The sequence below is a fragment of the Salminus brasiliensis genome, chromosome 14 (assembly GCF_030463535.1).
Source record: "Salminus brasiliensis chromosome 14, fSalBra1.hap2, whole genome shotgun sequence".
In the NCBI taxonomy this organism is placed as follows: Eukaryota; Metazoa; Chordata; class Actinopteri; order Characiformes; family Bryconidae; genus Salminus; species Salminus brasiliensis.
Window position 1 is genome coordinate 24,713,651 of NC_132891.1, and position 21,722 is coordinate 24,735,372.

General features: G+C 43.2%; 1 protein-coding gene across 3 annotated transcripts in view; it reads right to left on the minus strand.

Moving 5' to 3' along the window:
- Positions 1–21,722, minus strand: part of lama5 (laminin, alpha 5) — a 90,591-nt gene that overhangs the window by 28,620 nt on the left and 40,249 nt on the right. The window contains exons 7-35 of one of the 3 annotated variants that reach the window (XM_072656436.1): positions 20,314–20,429; positions 16,523–16,641; positions 16,289–16,379; positions 16,040–16,174; positions 14,592–14,651; positions 14,280–14,420; positions 13,621–13,758; positions 13,094–13,228; positions 12,855–12,989; positions 12,456–12,593; positions 12,278–12,330; positions 12,028–12,127; positions 10,850–10,902; positions 10,189–10,294; positions 10,009–10,108; positions 9,716–9,872; positions 8,229–8,367; positions 7,504–7,646; positions 6,183–6,286; positions 5,856–6,009; positions 5,194–5,357; positions 4,840–4,948; positions 3,925–4,022; positions 3,485–3,683; positions 3,262–3,388; positions 2,184–2,323; positions 1,966–2,081; positions 1,589–1,800; positions 915–1,116 (exon numbers count right to left, since the gene is read on the minus strand). In XM_072656436.1, the coding sequence (XP_072512537.1) occupies positions 915–1,116; positions 1,589–1,800; positions 1,966–2,081; positions 2,184–2,323; positions 3,262–3,388; positions 3,485–3,683; positions 3,925–4,022; positions 4,840–4,948; positions 5,194–5,357; positions 5,856–6,009; positions 6,183–6,286; positions 7,504–7,646; positions 8,229–8,367; positions 9,716–9,872; positions 10,009–10,108; positions 10,189–10,294; positions 10,850–10,902; positions 12,028–12,127; positions 12,278–12,330; positions 12,456–12,593; positions 12,855–12,989; positions 13,094–13,228; positions 13,621–13,758; positions 14,280–14,420; positions 14,592–14,651; positions 16,040–16,174; positions 16,289–16,379; positions 16,523–16,641; positions 20,314–20,429 (3,684 nt within the window). Of the gene's footprint in view, positions 1–914; positions 1,117–1,588; positions 1,801–1,965; positions 2,082–2,183; positions 2,324–3,261; positions 3,389–3,484; positions 3,684–3,924; positions 4,023–4,839; positions 4,949–5,193; positions 5,358–5,855; positions 6,010–6,182; positions 6,287–7,503; positions 7,647–8,228; positions 8,368–9,715; positions 9,873–10,008; positions 10,109–10,188; positions 10,295–10,849; positions 10,903–12,027; positions 12,128–12,277; positions 12,331–12,455; positions 12,594–12,854; positions 12,990–13,093; positions 13,229–13,620; positions 13,759–14,279; positions 14,421–14,591; positions 14,655–16,039; positions 16,175–16,288; positions 16,380–16,522; positions 16,642–20,313; positions 20,430–21,722 lie in introns of all 3 variants that reach the window. The other 2 variants (XM_072656435.1, XM_072656437.1) reach the window with 2 other exon arrangements.

Here is a 21,722-nt window from a genome sequence, read left to right on the forward strand (position 1 = left end):
CAGTGGCATTCCCAGTCACGCCTTTGGGACAAGCGGAGATTCACAGCATTTACCGTGCTCCTTAAAATTTGCAGGATTGTGTACCAAAGTCATGTCAACAAGAACCAGAATCTCAAGCTCCATCATAAGAGGTCCCCAGTACAGTGCTTAGTAAGTGTCTATACAGTGTATATATATATATCTTTTATTAGCAATAATACTCTTAAAAGTATCTTAAAACTGCTGTTACTAAGAAGTGCTAAACGTCCAGGGGCGTGAACACTTTGCGTCTGAAAACAGATGTGTGCATGTTCTGCTATAAAACTCCAGGTGTCACTGCCTGCAGTGATGTTCCAGGTTTGAGCCGAGTGTGTTCTTGCCTGGACAAAGGCAGCAGTTTCCCCCCCGAGAGTAGGGGAATGTCACTGTGGAATGTAGCAGGTTACTGTGGAATTTTGTGGGCCTGGGTCAAACAGGAAGGTGCATGGCAGAGAACACATCACCATGGGGCTTGCTTCATTTACACAGGCTTTTTTTTTTAATTATAGCAAGTTCTCTATGTAGAGTCAATTTAAGGGTTTAAAGACGAGTTCTTGGGTCTTTATGGCCGACCTAGAAAGACCTGGGGATAAGGTCTAGGTCACAAATGAACAAGTTTCATATAGGTTTAGCTAAGTAGTCTTAGGTTTCACAGTGTAGACAAATTTCAGCCAAATGTTGAGGAGGAATTTTCTCATTACTAATGTTCAAACAGTAAGCATAAAGTGTACTGTGCAGCAGAATGTGGCTACAGTCACAACATGTAAAACAATTAAACTGAGAATTTTAGAAAGGTGGAATTTTTTAGTGCATTTTAGACTATTCTGATTCTGAGCCAATTATACCCTAAGATATAACCATAAGGTAATTCATTAAATCCAACCAAGAAGACTTGCCTGCACTGGCCACTGTTTGTGTCACAGTTGATGTCCTGGGCAGTGACACCAGGTCGGGAGCAGTTACACATCTCACAGCCCACCAGGGGATGGCAGCCGAACGTCTGTGGCTGACACTGCACACACTCCGGCAACACAGTGCGTGGAGGGCAGATACACTCGCCGGTCACCGGCTCACACAGACGCGGGCCACAGTTGCACGCTGGAAACAAACAGAAATGCACATTAGCAGGTAACAGAATAGAAGAGCACCAAGAGAGACATCCACAAACGTTCATGGAAGCACTTTCGCATTCAGCTACTTTACGCTGAACACACTGCTGACACAGATGTTTAAATGCACACCAAAACGCACACACACAGTCCTTTTGGAGAAGTACTACCAATAGAACAGGAGCAGATAAACATAAAACGTGTGCCAGCAATGCAAATGCCAGGCATGGGTTAGAGGGTTATTAAGATCCCCAGAATTGAACTGTGGAGCAGTGGAACTGTGTTCTCTGGAATGTTGGAGCTCCAAACAATATTTCTGGAATAAGGTAGGGTGGTGATCATGCGAAATCCTGACCTCATTAACACTTGTCAGTCACCCAATCATTTTTTTAGAATTCATGATTTCTTCAAGAAGCCCAAACTAGTCTCTTCTGTTACTTTGCTGTGTGGATGCTACTCACGCCTGCAGTTGGGGAAGCCATAGTAGCCAGTGGCACACTCTGAGCAGTCTCGGCCTATCACGTTGGGTTTACAGGGGCACTGGCCCCCAAAAGGCTGGCATGTATCACTCTCAGCTCCAGCCTCATGGCAGCCGCAAGGCAGCGCTCCGTTATTGAAGAACGCAGACAGAGATGCGGCAGAGTGCTTGCAGAACGAAGATGCTGTCAGTGGGCTGGCAGGAACAGAGAGGTGGGAGTTAGTTCATTCAATAATTCATTCATTTATTCAGTTAATCTCTCACGTGTTCAGAATGTTGTTCATTTACTCATTTCGAACTAAGCGGTTCATTCTTTGTTACATCAGATTCAATCCAATAAACTCCTTCAATCATCCATACTTGATGTAGAAGCTGTTTTGTCCACAGTTGCTGATGAAGTCGTAGGATTTGTCCAGTGGCTCTTCCGACAGGTAAGTGGAGCTGTAGCTGCTTTCTGGCACCACTAGGACATAGTCCTAATGCACACATGCAAACACAGACGGAGGATCAGACCGAATGTTTCTTTCTTTTACACAAATCCAGTGTTTTTAGTCAGCTGCTGGTTGTACAGAACTCACCAGCCACAGCGTTTTGTCATCCGGAACTCGCACGGTCACGATGACTTCATGGTCTGTCACGTCCAGAATAATCTGGTTCTCTGAGATCAGAACACTACGACAACCGTAGCCATGAGGACAGAAGGTGGCGTTGGCCAGGCCTGGGGTGGGAGAGAATAGAAGAGAATAGGGAACATGACTAAATCAGGTCCTGAAATAGCGGTGTGTTTTGGGTTCTTTCTCTCTGGTAATGTTCCACTCTAAAGCTGTGTTCAAAATAGTGGGGTAGGTTTTTCAAATCGAACTTTGACAGGACCAGACAGGGCACAACCTTACGGGTACAAGTCAGCTCTTTCATGCTTGTGCTGACCTCTACTGTCAGTAATCTTTAAGATTACTTTTTATTTTTTCAGCTTTTGTTCTTAAATCATACATTTCCAATTCACAGCCACAATCTTGCAGTCTCCCAATAACAGGGCCAAATTTAGACTGTTTTTATTGCAGCTTTTAATATTCAACATTCAGGCTTCAGAATAGTGCAGCCTGATCACTGGTTCGGTCAGTGGTGATGCCACAGCCATCCTTGGCCGGTATTATCAGAGAGCACAACTAGCCTTGCTCTTTCTGGGTGGGTAAGGCGGTGGCTGATGCAAGAAACCTGGTGATTAGTGCTCTCCTCCAAACGCTGTTTAATGACACTGTTTTATTGGTAGTTTGAAAAGATGCGGTGACTGGCATCATGTGACAGGGAGGAAGAACATGCTAGCTTTCAATCTCCTAGCACTGGTAACACTCTGTCATGTGGGAACCCTAGCTACTGGGTGAGAACTGAGTATGACTACAATTGGTGAAGAAGTTGGTATATGAACAAAATTACTGTTGAATTACTGCATTTGTTTATTTATTGTATTAATGTATTTATTCTTAAACTGATTCAGCTGAATCACCACCAGCAGATCTATGCATCACAATCTAATGATGCCTTTTTTACACCTCTTTTCTGCCTGATGATACCTAATGAGAGTGAGCTCTGATGCAGTAGTGTGTTCTCCTATAATGTAAGGCCTAGAAAGAGCTCATTTGGGACTGTTTGGCTCACCCTGCCAGATGCGTCCTCCATTGACGTAGACTTGTATGGCGAAGGTCGGGTGCAGCGGCTGGTGGAAATGTAGGATGAACACGTAACGGCCCAAGGCATGAACGTGTGTCGAGTACACTACTGCATTCTGGGGAAAAAACAAAGAAGTGACAGACATCACAACACTAATGATTGAAATATACAGGGAGGATCCGGCCCCAGGGAGTATGAGCGAGAAGTCTACCTGAGTGGAGTCCAGGCGGATATGGTCGCCGTTGTCAACAGCAGTGGGGGGTGTGTCACTGATGAGCCAGCGTGAGGTATCAGTGGGCGGATGGTCAGGAAGTGAGACCAGAACCTGCTCTGGAACTGAGGAAGCCTGACCTTCCTTCAGAACCAGAGATTGAGACGGAGTCTGGAACCGAGAGGGCACACAGGAACCACTGGAAAATGGGGGGGGGGGGGGGGGGGGGTATAAAAGGATATATAAAAGTGAATATATATATATATATATATATATATATATATATATATATATCTCAGAGAGGCCAATGTTGAGTTATGTCTATGGAATAAAACCTGCAGATGCAAAGAAGCATAACATACAAAATACTGTTCCTGCTTTACCTGAAGCACTGACCTACAAAATACTCAAGTTTCCTGCTGTTCAGCATGCTGTGTTACCTGTCTGGGGCAAAGTGTCCATGGGTGCTGATGCAATGAACTCTGGGGCTCAGGTACTCCATAGTGAACTGAGCATGAGGGATGAGGAACACTTTGTGCTGGAGGAAAGATCACACACACAGACACATCAGACTCTTGGTTCTTTGGCTTCTTTGTTTAAAGATCATCAGACTGTTGTTCTTGAACCTTACAAAGGACTAACTCACAACAGAGTGCATTCTGTGCCTAAGTTTTAATATATATATATATATATATATATATATATATATATATATATATATATATATATATATATACAAAACGTCTTGTTTTCAGTAAACTTATTGAACCTTAAGTATTTCAGGATTATATCTGGAAAAGGCAAAGCCACATAAAAATGCAAGTGTAAACACATCCAAGACACAAGACCAGAGGTGGTCCGAGACACATTTCTTCCATGTTAAAGCAGTGTAAATGCTTCTTTCTCACCTAGGAGCATTCCACAACCACAACTCCTCCCGGTACTACCATGATAACCAGTAATAATTGCAGCACAATGAGCAAATTTGCATACCGTCCCATTCAGTAATCAGATTTCAGTCAGAAAAATTAAAGATGCTTTATCAAGTGTAAATGCATCTAAAACCTATTAGTCATATGAAGTGATCAGATGTAAACAAGGTCTTAGTTTTCCTATGACAAAACCCATTTGCTGTCCTGTGTGTATTGTGCAGGATGTTTTTCTTTTGGGAAGTTTGTGCAGCTGTAACCTTGCAGTGTCCTTCAGGTTTAAGTCTAGGTTCAAGACTATTCAAAACTTCTATTTCTCCCTTACAGGGACAAAGATCAGACCTGCGTTTCAAGTTGCAGACACACACTTTACACTCAAAGTGTAAAACACTGGAAGAAGCAAACACGAGGTTAATGTTCTCTCACCAAGAAAAAGCTGCTTCGGTCTGCAACGAGCTGCACATCAGCATCCGAGGAAAGAGTGAAGACTGCTACACGTTTCATATCATCTACAGACACTGCTCGACACAGAAAACTAACACACACACACACAGAGGTAAGAAAGAGTGTTGAGTAAAGGAATACAATCAACCAACCATGAAACCCATAGGAAAGATATACCATCCTCTTAAGGTCCAGGGTAAATATTCAACTGATAATTGTATAACTCCAGAACCACAAAACTAATGTGAGTCAGGAGTCGGGCCATGCACAGGACTCCAGGATTCGAGAGGTCCCAAGGATGTGCCCAGAGCAGAAAAGCCACACACAGCCACACACCTGTATTTGCAATGCAGCAGTGTGATGTGCTCCTGGTGGTTGTGTCCTCTGGCTGTGTTGACCGACACAGTGAGAGTCTGCGGAGCTTCATCTTCGCTGGCGTACTCCACCACCACTACGTACTTGCCTGGTACAGGTACACGAGCATGCAGCTGCACGTTCATCTGCACACAAACACAAAGATACATGGTGTTCAATTCCACATCGACCAGTACCAAGTGTGTTCCTGTTTATATCAACTATATCAACCAAGCAACCAATTTTCACTGATAATCATACTGAAAATGTATAGTTCTGGTCCTAAGAAAACCTTGTATCTCCCAAACAGTTACTTGGTAGATGGAAACATAATGTAACTCTAAAAAAATATTACTTAAAAACTTCCTACTGGCTTTTAAAGGAGAGTTAGAAATTTGAAGATGTAAAAATAAAGACACACAGTGTCACTGATGTAAAGCATCAAAGGATATTCATGTACTAATGTACTAATATATACTAATATTCATGTATATTCATGTACTAATATACTTTAGAATATTTAGCTTGCTAAACATAGTGTTTAAACAAGAAAAAAATCATAGTGAGTGAGTGAGTGAGTGAGTGAGGTGGTGAGTTACAAGCCAAGGCCATGAGGTGCTTCAACACAAAACGCACACACTCACATCATTGCCGCTGCAGATGGCCATGTTGGGATGACGGGGAGTGATTTTCTCAGTGTGGCAGGGTCTGGGCAGGTGGTTATCTGACCTGCAGCTGGCTTTAGTACCAGACACAGATGGGAACCCCTCCAGAGACAGATATTTATACTGCAAACAGCTACAAATGAGAGCATGACAGTCATTACCTGAAATCACAGATGCACCAACAAATACGATAAAATATGTCCAAAACTGACTGAAGAAACTGCAACAGCAATGAAACAGTTATGCTATGAAACAACCAATGCAAAATGTAGTGATGTGCTCGGTCTTCTGTGTCAAGATACTAACTTCTGGCTGGGGTCCTGAGTTTGGCTGTATGTGCAGGGCTCAGTCACTTCAATCTGCAGAATAGGAGCCTCGTAATACGCACTGGGCAACAGCACAAGATAATCCTAAATAGAAAGAGAGAGCGACAGAGAGAGGCAGATTTTATCAATCCGATATTTAGTTGTTAGTTGTTCTGCTTTAGTTCTCTTGTCTAAGAAATATGGATTTCTGATTGGCTGAGCAATGTTCTCACTCATTGCCAGAGGTGTCAAGTAATGAAGTATTTGTACCTTACTTAAGTAGAAATTTTGGTTATCTATATATCTATAGTATTTGTTTTTTGCAGCCGACTTTTTACTTCTACTCCTCACATTTTCACACAATTATCTGTACTTTCTACTCCATACATTTTAAAAATAGCCTTGTTACTATTTAATTTCGGTTTCTTTGAATTCCAGCTTGTCATCATTCAAACATACAAACGTACAAAAAAACACCTATCCAGATAAATAGCGCTATCCGGAAAGTGTCAATTTTAATGTGGTTGGGTAAGAAGTATATACCCTATTGGTTTGTAAGCAATCCATTACACCTGCACATTTCAAATCACACTCCAGCAAGGAGACATATCAGAAGTATGTAGCCTAGCATCAAGAGAACTCGAGTGAAATGTCCCAACTAAGCCCCACATTTACATTCCAATATAGCTTACTGATAACATGCTTCTGAAGTTTGACTTTTTGCACCATTACAATACTTATAGGCAACTACTCATCATATTTTCTGCTCTGTGAAACACATGTTAATGCTCAGTAGTTCACATAGATGCTCCCTTGATATATCTTATATTACTAAAATGCATTTATTTTCAATGGGCAGCTATGCAGCTGAAACAGTCAGCCTAGTGTATCCCAAAAATTTTGCCCTTTGTTTTCCTTACATTACTTTTACACCTGGGCTCTGAGTGGGTTTGTACATGTGTTGTTAGTGGGACCCAGTTGGGCTTCCCAAAAGAGTATGTGGGGCCAACATGGAACATGGGCCGCGCTTGGGCATGATCTGGGACGGACACTTCAACTTTGCAACTATAGCCTACTGCAAACAAACTACATTGCTTGGTGATTATATCTAAATATTAAATTAATGTATTGGTAACAGGTGTATTAACTGCTGTATTTTATCATACTTTTGTACCTATAAAAAAAACAAAAAAACAAAAATAACAATAATAAAAAAAAAAAAAAAAATTTTATTCATGTACACAAACACACTAATGACCTTTAATCATGAAAAATCACCATAAGATACAGCCTCTCATGGCTTAAGACTTTACTAAACGCACCAGCAGGATTCCTTCAGCCTCGATGACTACAGTCCAGGTCCCAGGGTTCAGCACAAACGGCTCCACAAAACTGTTCTGGGGCACATTCGCAAACGTGGGCTCCGAGCTGGGGGCAAAGACAATTTGCTTGGCCTGCTCAGAGCCTAAAGAAAAGAGTAAGAGAGAGGCAGAGAAACATCAGAATACACTAGGATGTTACGGCGTCAACAGAAAAATGCAGGAAAATCCGTGACCGTCCAGAGCCGCTACTGGCCACGGCAACAGTCACACATACCTTTCCTGCTGTTCTGATAGACTGTGATTTTGCCATGGGACACGGCAGCCTCAGTGTTTACATATCTGAGGATGAAGCGTGTGAGGTACATGTCCGCCTCACTCACGTGCACCGTCAATTTAACCGCATTCTGAGACAGAAAGAGGAGGGGGAGGGGGAAAGCAGGGGAGAAAGAGAAGGAGGGAGAGAGGGCATAGGGAAGGGAAGTACATAGCAGAGGCCTTAAGTTAAAGACCTGACCTGTCTGATGAGGGTAGCCTAGTTGTGAAGGTTTTATCTGGGGCGTAGTAAGGGTTTGGCATTGGTTTGGAGGGGAGAAGCCCTGGTTTGGGTTGGGTGCCTCAGCTTTTGAGATTGAGAGGATGCGGGCAGGAATGGAAAGTGAGGAAGAGAAAGGGGAAAAACAGGAGAGCTGAGGTAGAGCAGAGGAGGCAGAAGGGGAAGGACTTACAGTTCCCGCACAAGAAGTGCCTAGCGTCCTCCACCACAGAGACCCTCCCCTGGACGTCCACACCCCCGCGGTTCACGTAGCGCAACACCACGTGGAACAGATCTGGAGAACCGACCACCACCTCAACCAGTACCTGCGACTACAGGTTGAGAGAATGCAGCCAGGCAGAGGAAGAGAGGGAGGGAGAGCACAAAAGCAGAGCTGTTCCTTAAAGCAATGAAAGCCTGGCCAAATAAAAAAATTGCACATCCTTTTCAGAGCCCCAGATGCAGTCAATCAGCCAGGACAATTTTGTTTTTCCCTTTTTATACATAGTCAGAAGCAGTCACTTAGACCCTTGAGCATCCAGGGGACCCCTTGAATATGTAGGACTCTTTTTTTATATATAAATAGTGACTTTACAGGAGAAGTAAAAAAATAAAAATATCCTCTCGACTTTCAAAGGAGCTAATATAGCTAAAATAGTCACAAGCAGTCACTAAGGGTCCTTGAGCATCCAGGGGACACCTTGAGTATAGCAGATCTTACAAGGGCATCACTGATGATAAATAATAAACAATGACAATTAATAAACAATAAAGTTTAATTTGCCCTATGTGTTCTGTTTGTATCTGTTTAGATGTTATATTTCCATTTAGTATACACTAATTCCACTTATAGTCCCCTAATTAGGATCTTGTTAGGGCTCTAAAATTTTAGCAGCTCTTTGGTGTCTAGATTTGCCTATATTGACCATTTATATTGATAATAGTGTGTCACTGTATAAAATTACTTCAATATAACTTCTACATACTGTGATGATTTAACATGCGCACTTTGCACAATGAGAACTGGCAGCTATAAGCTCTCATTACTCAGCTACATTAGCCATGTCGTTCCTGACAACATAAAAATATAAAATTTGGACTGATCGACTACATCCGAGGTAATGATAGAAAGTCATCTTTGTGCAAATTTGATTTTTGGCCAAAGCATCCCTTTAAAACCACCACCAGCACTAGAGCACCCAGCCAATCCCTGCATCCAGTAAATGCAAAGCACCAATTACACACTTACTAGCTTCCCACACACACAGCCACAAGCAAAGCCAAGCTTCCATTAACTACAAACATAAACAAATTCCAGAAAAGAGCAACTTTCCTTAGCATGGGACATGCACTGGATCTAATGCATGTGAATGACACAAATGTAAAACTATGCAAAACTGCATTTCATAACCACATTTAATACAAATCAGGTATGACATTTATTGCAATCTACTGCATTGGCATTGTGTAAATGACATTTAATCTTTATTCAGGTCTAAACATACTTTTTACTAAATGACAACTCAATACCCTGTCTGTGCTGCAAATGTATTCTAAAGCATATTAGCTATAACATTGTTAAATAAAGGCTCCAAAATGTTTCAAAATATATAATAAACATATTAATATCATCATGAACTCAAACTTGCATTGTCCCAGCAGAGGGTGCTGGACTCTTACCTGAATTGGGGACATCTGAGCGTAGCCCCTCCAGCTGAAGCCCTCAAACTCAAGTGGGTTGTAGCCGAAGCGCACTGGGCGCCCATCAAGCATAGTGCCGTCCTCCACCTCGAACTTCATGTGGTGCAGGTCCGGGAAATAGTGATCTGGACGTGGCCTGGGAAACGAACCAGACTTGAACAGTTTGATACTGGGAAAGATATCCAAGATATATGTCTAAAATATGTGCTCAATTTATTTTGGTGGATTTTGATTGTTCTGGAAATTCTGCAGGATTTCAGGATTGGACTCACTGGTTGCATTTGGGTCCCTCTATGTTGGGTCTGCACCTACACCTGCCGTTCCGCTCACCACACGACAGACCAGCAGAACCTCCAATATCACACTGACAACCTGCACACGCAGACACATGAACAGTTTGTCAGGGTATATTGACGACGTACTGATAGTGTTTAGGAAAGGACTAAACTTACCCTGGCACCCAAAGTAGTTGTTGCTTTGCAGGTTGAAGTAGCCTTCCTTGCACACGGCACACGTTCCACTGCACACATTGGGTTTGCAGTAGCACTGGCCATTATTCTGATAACACACACACACACACACACACACACACACACACACACACACACACCACAATATAAATTATATACAACACAATCTCTCTTTAAAAACAACACAGCTTACTCCACCATGGTACTGGCAAACTGAGATCTACGTAGCTCATAGCTACACTCTTAGCACTCTTATTAGTTTTTTAGCTTTTTTGTGTTACATAGAACTATACTAATATGTTCTTGAATTCTGTAGATTCTGTAAGTGAGCCAACACTTCAGTTATTTTCTGCCATAACTGGACTGCTGCCAAATTTAACATCAGTTATGTAGGTCCTAAAATACAACCCTGTGGAACTCCACAAGATATTCTAAACCAAATGGGTTTGGGTGGATTAAAGCATATACAAGAGATTGTCACCACAGAGAAAAGTACATTATCCAGGTAAAGTTTACTGACACATTCAAATGGTTCTTGCTCTGAACACACACACACACCATAATTCCACCTACAACCACACTGCTTTTTCGACTATGCTGCTGAAAGCTTATTGCCATCAAAATCGAGGAAAGTATCACTCACCTGAGCACACTCTGCTACCTCACTTAAGGTGCCTCCAGTGTTACACTCACAGCCTACACAACACACAAAAATCACATGACATCCTGACTGAATACAATACCAGATTATACCAGACTACACACAATTGTGTGTAGTCATGGAGTGTAGTATTATGTCGTGCACTATTGTATCTTTTAGCCTCTTGACGGCTTAATCAATTCATCGGATCATTAAAACAGAGCCAGAAAGAAGTCCTTAGTCATCAATGTATCTATGTAGGTCGTAAGTACACTCATAGGTTGCAAACTGGGTTCTATATAGTGCTCTAATGGGGTTCTTTGGCCCTTTTTTGAGCTATATAAATATCATAAAATATCATTTTTAAAGGGTTCCTGAAGAGACGTTTAAAATGTTAATTGCATGTTCTAATGGGTTTGGACTTTTCTAAAGAACCACTGAAGAACACATCTTTAAAGGTGTAACTTACCTAAGCTTTACATTTCTGTTAGCAAAATAAAGTAATTTAGAAGAGATTTTGTCTCTCAGTACTGAAACTGGGAAATCTTGTTCTACAGACAGCTGTGCAGTAATGGTTCCATTTCTGATTTTGGTTGAATTGTCTCATTAATCCCAAATCAACTATGCCCATTTTACACAAGATGCATGGTATACACCAAAGTTAACCACATATATCGTTGCTGTCACTCAAACAATTTTGTATTTTAAAAATGGCAGCTTTACAGGAAAAGGAAAAAACATCTTTACTTCCAACAAAAGTCAATACAAGTCATTTTCTATTCCTCCACATATCCTGAGCTTTTGAGACAATGAACAGAACAACCGGATTCTTATTATGCAATTCATACAATGTGAGCCCTTAATTAAAGCAGTAAACATCTGTATTTACATCTATCTCTCAGCAGCACTGCTCTAATACAGACCTTCACAACAGTATCTGTTGGGCTCATTCACAAACTGACCAAATAAATGATGAGGAATCAAAATTAGCCAATCAAATAGCTAAGAAATCTGGATGCAACACCCACTTGAGATTTAACTCCTTTGTTGGATCAGCTGGATGCATAAGAGTTGCATCCGGTGTTAAATACTAGGAATCATGGAGTGCACCTGGCTTGCCTTACACCAGATCTTCTGTAAAATCAGCCGTTCGGTCCGTAGAAACCGAGTATAGTTCTTACTTGAGCATCCATACGCCATGTCCGGGGAGAGGTTCCAGTAGAGAGGCTTGCATTTGTCACAGGCCATGCCCTCTACATAGGGCTTGCACTCACAGGAGCCCTGAAGGAAAAAGCGAAAGCAGACATGACCAATCAGACATCCTCCTTAATAAGCGTGGCAGAACATAAATCGCCTTTTATTTGAGAATTCATATTTGCAGTTAATCCTTTAAAAACAAAGTTACTGAAACAAAGCATCTTTCATACTCACCACTGTGGGCAAGATCTGGTTCTGTACAGAGCCAGCAGGGTCACAAGTATCAGCTAAATATCAGCAAAAAAAAAAAAAAAACACAGAGAGCAAGAGAGCACAGCGTGATCAGAACAGAACTGAAGTAAATGGTAATGGATCAATCCTTGGACTGGACTGAATATATAAGCAAGTTCACCTTGGCAGAGCGGGAAGCCATAAGATCCAGGGCTGCATGTGTCACAATGCTGACCAACAACATTGGGCAGACAAACACACTGTCCAGAGATTCGGTCACACTCTGTGAACCGAGAGCCGTCCAAGGAGCACTGACAGGCTGACAGAGAGAGAGAGAGAGAGACCTAATTCATATACCATACATACATGTTTATAAAGTGACATGCAAAAGTTTGGGCACCTCAGACAAAAGTTATGTCACTGTAAATGAACTGATCTCCAAAACACAAAGATCAGCATCAGACCTAGTGCCCTAGTTTAGACAATGCTTAAATGCTGTGCTATATGATCCATTTGATATCAACCACAGCAACAGTACTCTTGGTACCAGTATGCAAGGTAAGAGGTGTGTGTGACTCACGTGAGCAGCTGGGGAAGCCGTAGTAGCCTGGAGCACACTGATCACACCTGGGGCCGCTGTAATTTGGTCGACATTGGCAGTGTCCTGCCGCACTGCAGCTGGAGTCCAGCGATGTCCGTGAATCACAGATGCACACTGGGAAATGGAGTCAGAGAAGTCAGCGGTTGGGACAGATACAGACAGATACAGTAAGAAGAGTGTGAGATTGTGTGTGTGTGTGTGTGTGTGTGTTTTCTCACCCTCGCAGTTGGGGTAAGAATGGAAGCCAGAGCGGCACTGCTCACAGCGAGGACCTGTAAACTCCGGCCGGCACACACATCGGCCCGCTGCGTCACAACCGCCTGGCACAGTACCTACACTACTGCAGCCACACACTACAGAGAGACAAAGGAGGGAGAGAGAGAAAGAGAGGGAGGAAGAGATGTACGAAGGGAAAGAGAGAGGGAGATAAAAGAGGATGAAAGTGAGCGAGGGTGGGGGGGTTGGATAAAGTGAGGGAAATGAGATGTGAGGGAGTGAGAAAGAGAGGACGAACGTGAGTGAGGGAGGGGACAGACAGAGAGAGAGAGAGAGAGGGAGTGTGTGGGCGAGAGAGAGAAGAAATTTTTTTAAAAAAAGTTTAATTGTGTGTATAATTCTGCCTGAACCTCCCCTGACCACAAAACCTTCGAGCTGAGTGTAGCAGAACCTGCTACGTCTTGCTGTAGTGTGTAAGAGAGAGTGTGTGTGGGTAGTTTAGTGTAGTTAGAGGCAGACACACACTCACGCTGGCACAGAGGGTAGTTGAAGTATCCGGGCGCGCACTGATCACACGAATAGCCCTGAAACCCACTTCTACACACACACTGACCAGTCACCACGTCACATGACCCATCCTGAGAACCTGGGCCAGAGCACTCACAGCCTGGGGGAGGGGCAGAGAGCACGTTTGGGTGTGTGTTCAACAAAACAACAGATGCAACAAAACAAACAGGCTTTGTTTGGGGGTGGTTTACAGTTCACACACACACACACACACACACACACACACACAAACACTGCAAAAACGTGTGAATAAGAGAGGAACCATAAGCTACACACACACACACCCCTACACCTGAAAGAAGTTGTATGTACATTTTTGTATGTCTGTGTGTTTGCTCAGTTGTCGGCTGCTACAGCAACCTTAAATAGAGTCATAAACTTCCTAACTGGACCTGGCCTGCCTGCTTTCTCTCTCTCTCTCTCTCTCTCTCTCTCTCTCTCTCTCACACACACACACACACACACACACACACACACACACACACACACACACACACACACACACACACCAGTAGTGGTAGCTGTTCTAATTGCTGGCTCTCTAAACACACAGTTATTAAATGGCATATTTTGTCAGTGTGTGTGTGTGTGTGTGTGTGGGGGGGGGGGGGCGGCTCTTACGGTAGCAGTTGAGAGTGTAGTGTCCTGGAGCACAGACGTCACAGTGCTCTCCTGTGAACCCAGGCTTACACACGCATGTCCGGGTCTGTGGGTCCGGCCTACATGAGTTTCCCTCTGTACCCGCTGCATTGCACTCACAGTCTACATATACATGCAAAAATGCATGCACGCACACACACAGGTTAGGGGCACAGGTTAGAGAGATTTGTAGAGTATAATAATTCACATTAGAATAAGACAGGAGAAAGAAAGGCAGAGAGAGAGAGAGAGAGGCAAGGAGAAAGGGAGGGAGATATGGAAGAAGGGTCGTACTGATGATCTCTCCTGCAGGTCTGGCCTCTCCATTGAAATTAGGTTGGTAGGTGGGAACAGCTGCTGATGGACACAAACACAAACGAGCACAGATCCATAATTAGAGCCAAATTCTTTTAATAGGCTGAATAACAGTGTTCTGCTTATGGTGCTAATAAGCATCGTCTGCATCTGTATTTCTCTAACAGAGAGAGAGAGAGAGAGCACGAGAGAGTGCGACAGAGAAAGACAGAACAAGTGAGATACAGAGGGAGAGGGAGTGAGAGGCAGGGTGAACGAGTGCGACAGAGAAAGACAGCACGAGTGAGATACAGAGAAAGAGTGCGACAGAGAAAGACAGCAAGAGTGAGATACAGAGAAAGAGTGCGACAGAGAAAGACAGCACGAGTGAGATACAGAGAAAGAGGGCGACAGAGAAAGACAGCAAGAGTGAGATACAGAGAAAGAGTGCGACAGAGAAAGACAGCAAGAGTGAGATACAGAGAAAGAGTGCGACAGAGAAAGACAGCACATGAATGAGATACAGAGAGTGAGAGGGAGCGTGAGAGAGTGCGACAGAGAAAGACAGCACGGGTGAGATACAGAGAGAGAGAGAGAGAGAGTGTGTGTGAGAGAGAGTGTGAGAGTGCGACAGAGAAAGACAGCACATGAGTGACATACAGAGAGAGAGGGAGTGCGAGAGAGTGCAACAGAAAAAAGACAGCACGAGTGAGATACAGAGAAAGAGTGCGACAGAGAAAGACAGCAAGAGTGAGATACAGAGAAAGAGTGCGACAGAGAAAGACAGCACGAGTGAGATACAGAGAAAGAGTGCGACAGAGAAAGACAGCACGAGTGAGATACAGAGAGAGAGGGAGTGCGAGAGAGTGCAACAGAGAAAGACAGCGCGAGTGAGATACAGAGAGGGAGCGAGAAAGTCAGAGAAACAGAGCATGACAATGAGACTGCATGCGTGAGAGATACCAAGAAAAAGGGGGCGAGAGAGTTTGTGACACAGAAAGAGCTTACGGAAGAGAGAGAAAGACAGAGAGAGCAAACAGAAAGAGAGCGAGTGAGTCGATCTATCCTTCAAATAAACGCAGCTTCTACAGAAGAAAGCAAGCCTAGTTAGCCAGCCTCTACCATACACACAGACACTGGGGCTGTAGTCATTTACAAACCTCAGACCAGTACCAAATAGTGACATCCCGTATATACGGCATATACATATGCGTGTATGGAGTACACCTTCTGATACAGCCTCACCATTCTAAGATAACCCACTCCAAAAATCACAAAATAGAAACCTTTATAAATATGCATAACATAAGAATTTTGTGCAAATTTCTAAATTTGAACCCAACCATAACCTCAGTGACCAAACAGAAAAGTTCTTTTGTCCCTTTTTTTTGGTTTCAAGCATTTCGGGGATGCAGTAGGATAACCCTGCTCTTCTCCACCAGACTTACGGTAGCAGGAGGGGAAGTTCTCATAGCCCTCTGCGCAGGAGTCACAGTGTTCACCCGTGTAGTTGGGTTTACAGTAGCACCGGCCTGTGTGATCCTCGCACGTCCCATCTGTGAACTCTGACTCACACTGACACTCTGCAGAGAGAGTGTGAGAGAAAGAGATATTACACTAGTATTAATATCCATAAGAAACAACACAGATTTAATCATATGAAAATGACTCTGAAACTCATGTGGTCAGACACGTACTTGAGCAGGCCAGTGGTGATTGCAGAGGATGGTCGGGTGACCTGTAGTAGCCTGGCATGCAGCGCTCACAGTTGATGCCTGTGGTGTGGTGCTACACAGAGAATCACATGTGACACACGTGAAGTATGTTAATGATTTACAGTAGCAGAGCACTGGACCATAGCAATACTGAATCAACCTCTGTGTGTAAGAGAGCGTGTGTGTGTGTGTGTGTGTGTGTGTGTGTGTTAATACCTGACACTCCATACACACTCCTCCTCCCCTATACTCCCCCTGGATGTTCAGGCTGGCTCTCTTCTGGTCCACTTCAGGGTCATAGTAGCAGTCAAACGCGTGGCCGTTGCAGTTACACGCTGCAGACACAAACATTACAGCTCAGACGTTTATTATTTATTACCACGTTAATCTTGCTTATGCTGGAGTAACTGTCTCTACTGTCCAGGGAAGGCTTTCTGTTAGATTTTGTAGCAGTATTGGATGAAGCACCATCATTCCAAGGAACCCAGTTCCACTGCTCCACAGCTCAATAATGTGGGGGGGCTTTAAACCCCTCTAGCCCACACCTGGCATTAGGCATGGTGCCAATAGGTTCATGTTAATCTGCTCCAGAGTGTCCTATGCTATTGCTAGTACTTCTCTACAGGCACTAGATAAGCTGTGTGTGTGTGTGTGTGTGCATTTGCATAAAGCCACATTAAGCCAGGCTACAGAATCTTTTCGACTGCCCCTAACAATCTCTTAACTGCCAGTTTTGCCAAGCCCGCACTGATCAGCATTGCATAAGTGACAGGGCAGAGAGGACCATCCTACCCACCCAGAGCGAGTGAGGACAATTATTCTCTCTTGGATTTCCAGCCAAGGATCGCTGTGGCATCCAGGGATCGAAGCAGCCAATCTGACTCTCACAAATAGGGCAAACGCTTAGTCAGCTGCCCCACTCAGGAGCCATTTTGCATTTTTTTAAAAGCACTGGACCTGTATTGAGACCTTTGTGACCTTCACGGTCAGCGTTCCCTTTAAAAGGTTAAAGCAGGGCTGAGAGACAGCAAATCTGTTTGGCCATAAACACTGGATTAAGACAAGAGATTACAGAAAGGAGACCAGATATATGTACACCACACACACACACACACGCAAAGGTGCACACGTACACATATACAAGATAGATCAGACTGGAATCTCTACCTGGGAGTTTATGTCTGCTCACAGAGGAGGAGCAGCAAAAAAAGAATGAAGGGAAGAGAAAGAAGAAAGAGCAGCATTAGACGAGAGCAATTCTTAACACCAACGGACGCAAAACAGCACGTTTATGAGCCACTAAAAGCTATTTAAAGCCCCCCCTATGCAGAATCTTCAGCCTGTTCAATCTGAGAGAGCAAGTGAGTGAGTAAAGCAGGACTCTGCAGTCCATTGCATCTAAAACAATGCCCCACTGACTGTGATGGGGAGAACAGTGCCTCTACTGGCCTCCGCTGCTCCTCTGGGCTCAGCACACTGGGGTGTGTAACTTTGGTGAAGCGGGCAGGACAACACTAGTGAAAACTGCATAACGTATAAATACATCTCAGGTCCTGTAACATGACCCAACCACCTAAGTCCACATGCTTCTTTCACTTTCAGCGCCAGTTCTGTCTTTCTCAACTTGTCCAGAAATGCATGTAAAAGTGTGTCCTTAAAAATTGAACACTGTAGGGGGAGCCCAGGAGTAAGAAATACATTTTTTGCATAATGCTGCTTTAAATTTAATATCATCAATAAATTGAAAAGCTGCCTGAATACACTAATCGATTGATCGCCCCAAAACTAACAACCTAAATGCTGTAAAGACATTTCGGAATCAAACACACCTCCAGCGTCTTGTGTGGCTCACATGTGAGAACAAAGCAAAGTTAATAACTGCTGTGTGCTTCATTGAAGCACAGTGTGATTTGCATATGGGAAAGTAAAGAGATTACATTGGAAGTGAGACACACAGGTGTGCCTTCTTGTTTCTCGCCAAAACAGCAAGCTATGCTGTGTTATGCTAGTACAGATCCACTGTAATAGATGTATTGTCACTGTCTGAACCTAATCTCCATTTAAATTATTTTTTAATTCTTTTTTTACACAAACAAAAATAAGTTAACAGTATAAAGGTGTTCTTAAGATAAAAAAAAAGTATGCAGTATGATTATACACAGACTGGTGGGAGACAGCGGTTCATTTTACCCTGTTTTTAGATCCCACTATTCTGATGAAAAGTAAAGTTTTCTTTTACTCAGATGCATATGCATATTTATGCATATGATGGTGTGTCACAATGTATCTTCTTGCTTACAGTATCGCAGTATACTGAACCATAAGCCATGTATATGTATATCTACCGTGTTGCCAGGTTCTTGCCAATACACAGCCCTAACAGAAACCACTGAATTCCATTAAAGGTTCCATTGAAGGCAATGAAGGTTTTTAGCTTTGCCATTTTGTAGCTACTAGGTTTTGTCCTGCCAGCGACAATATGCGAGTATCTTAAATGTAATACAACTTTCAAGCGTAGAAAAGCAGTCAGAATCACTTTGAGATGTACGGTAATGTACAAACACCCGCACAAGCATGCAGGGCTGGAAACTCTCTTCAGTGCAGTGTGGTCCTATTTTTACAATGTGTGAGAGAAGCCAGACGGGATTATGGCTGCTGAGCTCTTAGCATGCAGCTAGATTCTGTACTCCCTGCCAGCCCCTCTTATCCACCATCTGATGACTTACTTTGACCTCTGAGCAGCTTCCACTCACAGCATGCCCTGCAAACCTACAAGAGGTAATAACTCACTGATCTCTCAACAGTCTGAAATAAAAAAAAAAGTAAACAATGCTGTCAGCAGTGTTTACTTACAATGCCTCACAGCTCACAGCTGGTTTGGGAGAAGGCACATTTATGGCTTGCAGAGCTGTATAAACTATGTAAGACCTAATGTTCCTTTGTTCAAGAGATAACAGACAGTTATATGTTTATGAACATTGGCTGAAAGGGGTGGAGTAAATGCAGCAATAGCAAATAGCAAAACTCATTGGGGCGGGGGGGGGTCTCAGAACAAAAGATGCACTGATTAGGACGAATCGTAAGTGAGGGAGGTCTCAGAACAAATGATAAATTAATTAGCACCGATCACAATCAGGGGGAGGTCTAAGAACAAATGACAAATTAATTAGGACTATTTGCAGGTAGGGGGAGGTCTCAGAACAAATGACGAATTAATTAGGACCAATCACAGTCAGGGGGAGGTCTCAGAACAAATGACGAATTAATAAGGACCAATAACAGTCAGGGGGAGGTCTCAGAACAAAAGATGCATTGATTAGGACCAATTGTAAGCGAGGGAGGTCTCAGAACAAATGATAAATTAATTAGCACCAATCACAGTCAGGAGGAGGTCTCAGAACAAATGACGCATTGATTAGAACCAATCACAGTCAGGGGGAGGTCTAAGAACAAATGATGAATTAATTAGCACCAATAACAGTCAGTGGGAGGTCCCAGAACAAAAGATGCATTTTTAATTGAGTAAGCCTTTGGCAACCTGACGTGTCCACCTGCTGGGCCTCAGCATGCAGAATTATGAGCAACAACAACAGCAACAGTTTGAAATGAGGCTGAAAATAACCAAAATATTTCTTGTAAAAAAAAAATTGAAACTTTAAAATGTGTGTTTTAGTCAGGAGAATATATTTCTATAAACTGTGCTTAAGTGTTTATAAACTCCAGACTAAAAAAACCCCAAAAGAATCCATGACAAGGTTTAATGCACATGCTAGACAGACCACAGTGGGAGCATACCACCATAGCAAATCTCATTCATACACAGAGCATAAAGCAGGGCTACACAGATTAATATGAGCTTGAACCTCTGGCACAGAAGCATGACCAACACCTCTGGCACCTTTCCTGGAAAGAAAAAGGTTTTCTTGGCACGATGTTCCTCTTAGAAAGGGGTGCTGAGGGGGTCTTTTTTTTTTTCTTCCTCCAGAAAAAAGAAGAACTAAACTCACGTTCACACTCATTGGCGCTGTAAGTGGTTGCAGGTTTCCATGCCAACTGGTTGAATCCGGGGCAACAGTGGTCACATGACGGGCCGCAAGTGTTGTGCTGGCAGTCGCACTGAAGCCTGTATGAGTGAGGGAAGAAAGAGGGGGAAAAACACAATGACACACAGCACTACACAAACAACAGAAGACAAGCCGGCAGCAGGTAGAAATCCTAAGGTTGGTTTATATTAATGAACATCCACTACATGAGGCTCTGTCAGACTGGGCGAATGTCTCCTCGTCCCTACTAAAACCCTGAGAGCGCAATAACAGAATGAGAAAGAGAGAGAGAGAGAGAGAGAGAGAGAGAGAGAGAGAGAGAGAGAAAACTTAAAGGGCCATGGTAGAAGTTAGAAAAGTATTCATGTGTCATCTTGTGTCTTAGAACATGCGCCACTAGGCTTGGGCGGTATAACGGTAATACCGTATACCGCTGTGTTTAAAAATGTTGACAGTCAGCTAGACTTTCATTTGTTCTGAGGTAAACAGACTGTTACTTTGCTACCATGTGAACAAACCGAATGTTGCATTTGGTCAGGGGGAGGTCTAAGAACAAATAACGAATTGATTAGGACCAATCGCAGTCAGGGGGAGGTCTCAGGAGAAAATTATGGATTAATTAGCACCAATCACTGTCAGGGGGAGGTCTCAGAACAAATGATGCATTGATTAGGACCAATCACAGTCAGGGGGAGGTCTAAGAACAAATAACGAATTGATTAGGACCAATCGCAGTCAGGGGGAGGTCTCAGGACAAATGATGCATTCATTAGGACCAATCACTGTCAGGGGGAGGTCTCAGAAGAAAATTATGGATTAATTAGCACCAATAACAGTCAGGGGGAGGTCTCAGAACAAATGATGCATTGATTAGGACCAATCACTGTCAGGGGGAGGTCTCAGAAGAAAATTATGGATTAATTAGCACCAATAACAGTCAGGGGGAGGTCTCAGAACAAAAGATGCATTGATAAGGACCAATCACAGTCAGGTTATATTAAGTATACCGCGGTATTTAAAAATGTTGACAGCTAGATTTTAATTTTTTGTGATGTGAACAGTTACTTTGCTACCCTGTGAACAAACCAAATGTTTCAGCTTTAAAATAAGGCTGGGTGAGTTTCTACGGGAAGCACCACCCCACCACCACCACCACCCTCATAGTAATATCTTGGTATAGCGGTATGAAAATGTGGATACGGTCCAACCCTATATGCCCCTTTTCGGTTCAATAAAGAAGAATGCTTGTGATAGAGATGTGATAGAGAAAACTTCTAGAGCTGACGGTCTAGAGGACCGTCACACTTGTTCTGTACAAAAAGCACCATCTAAGCTCCTGCATTTTAAGAGCGTAGAGTACGGGTTTCATTTAA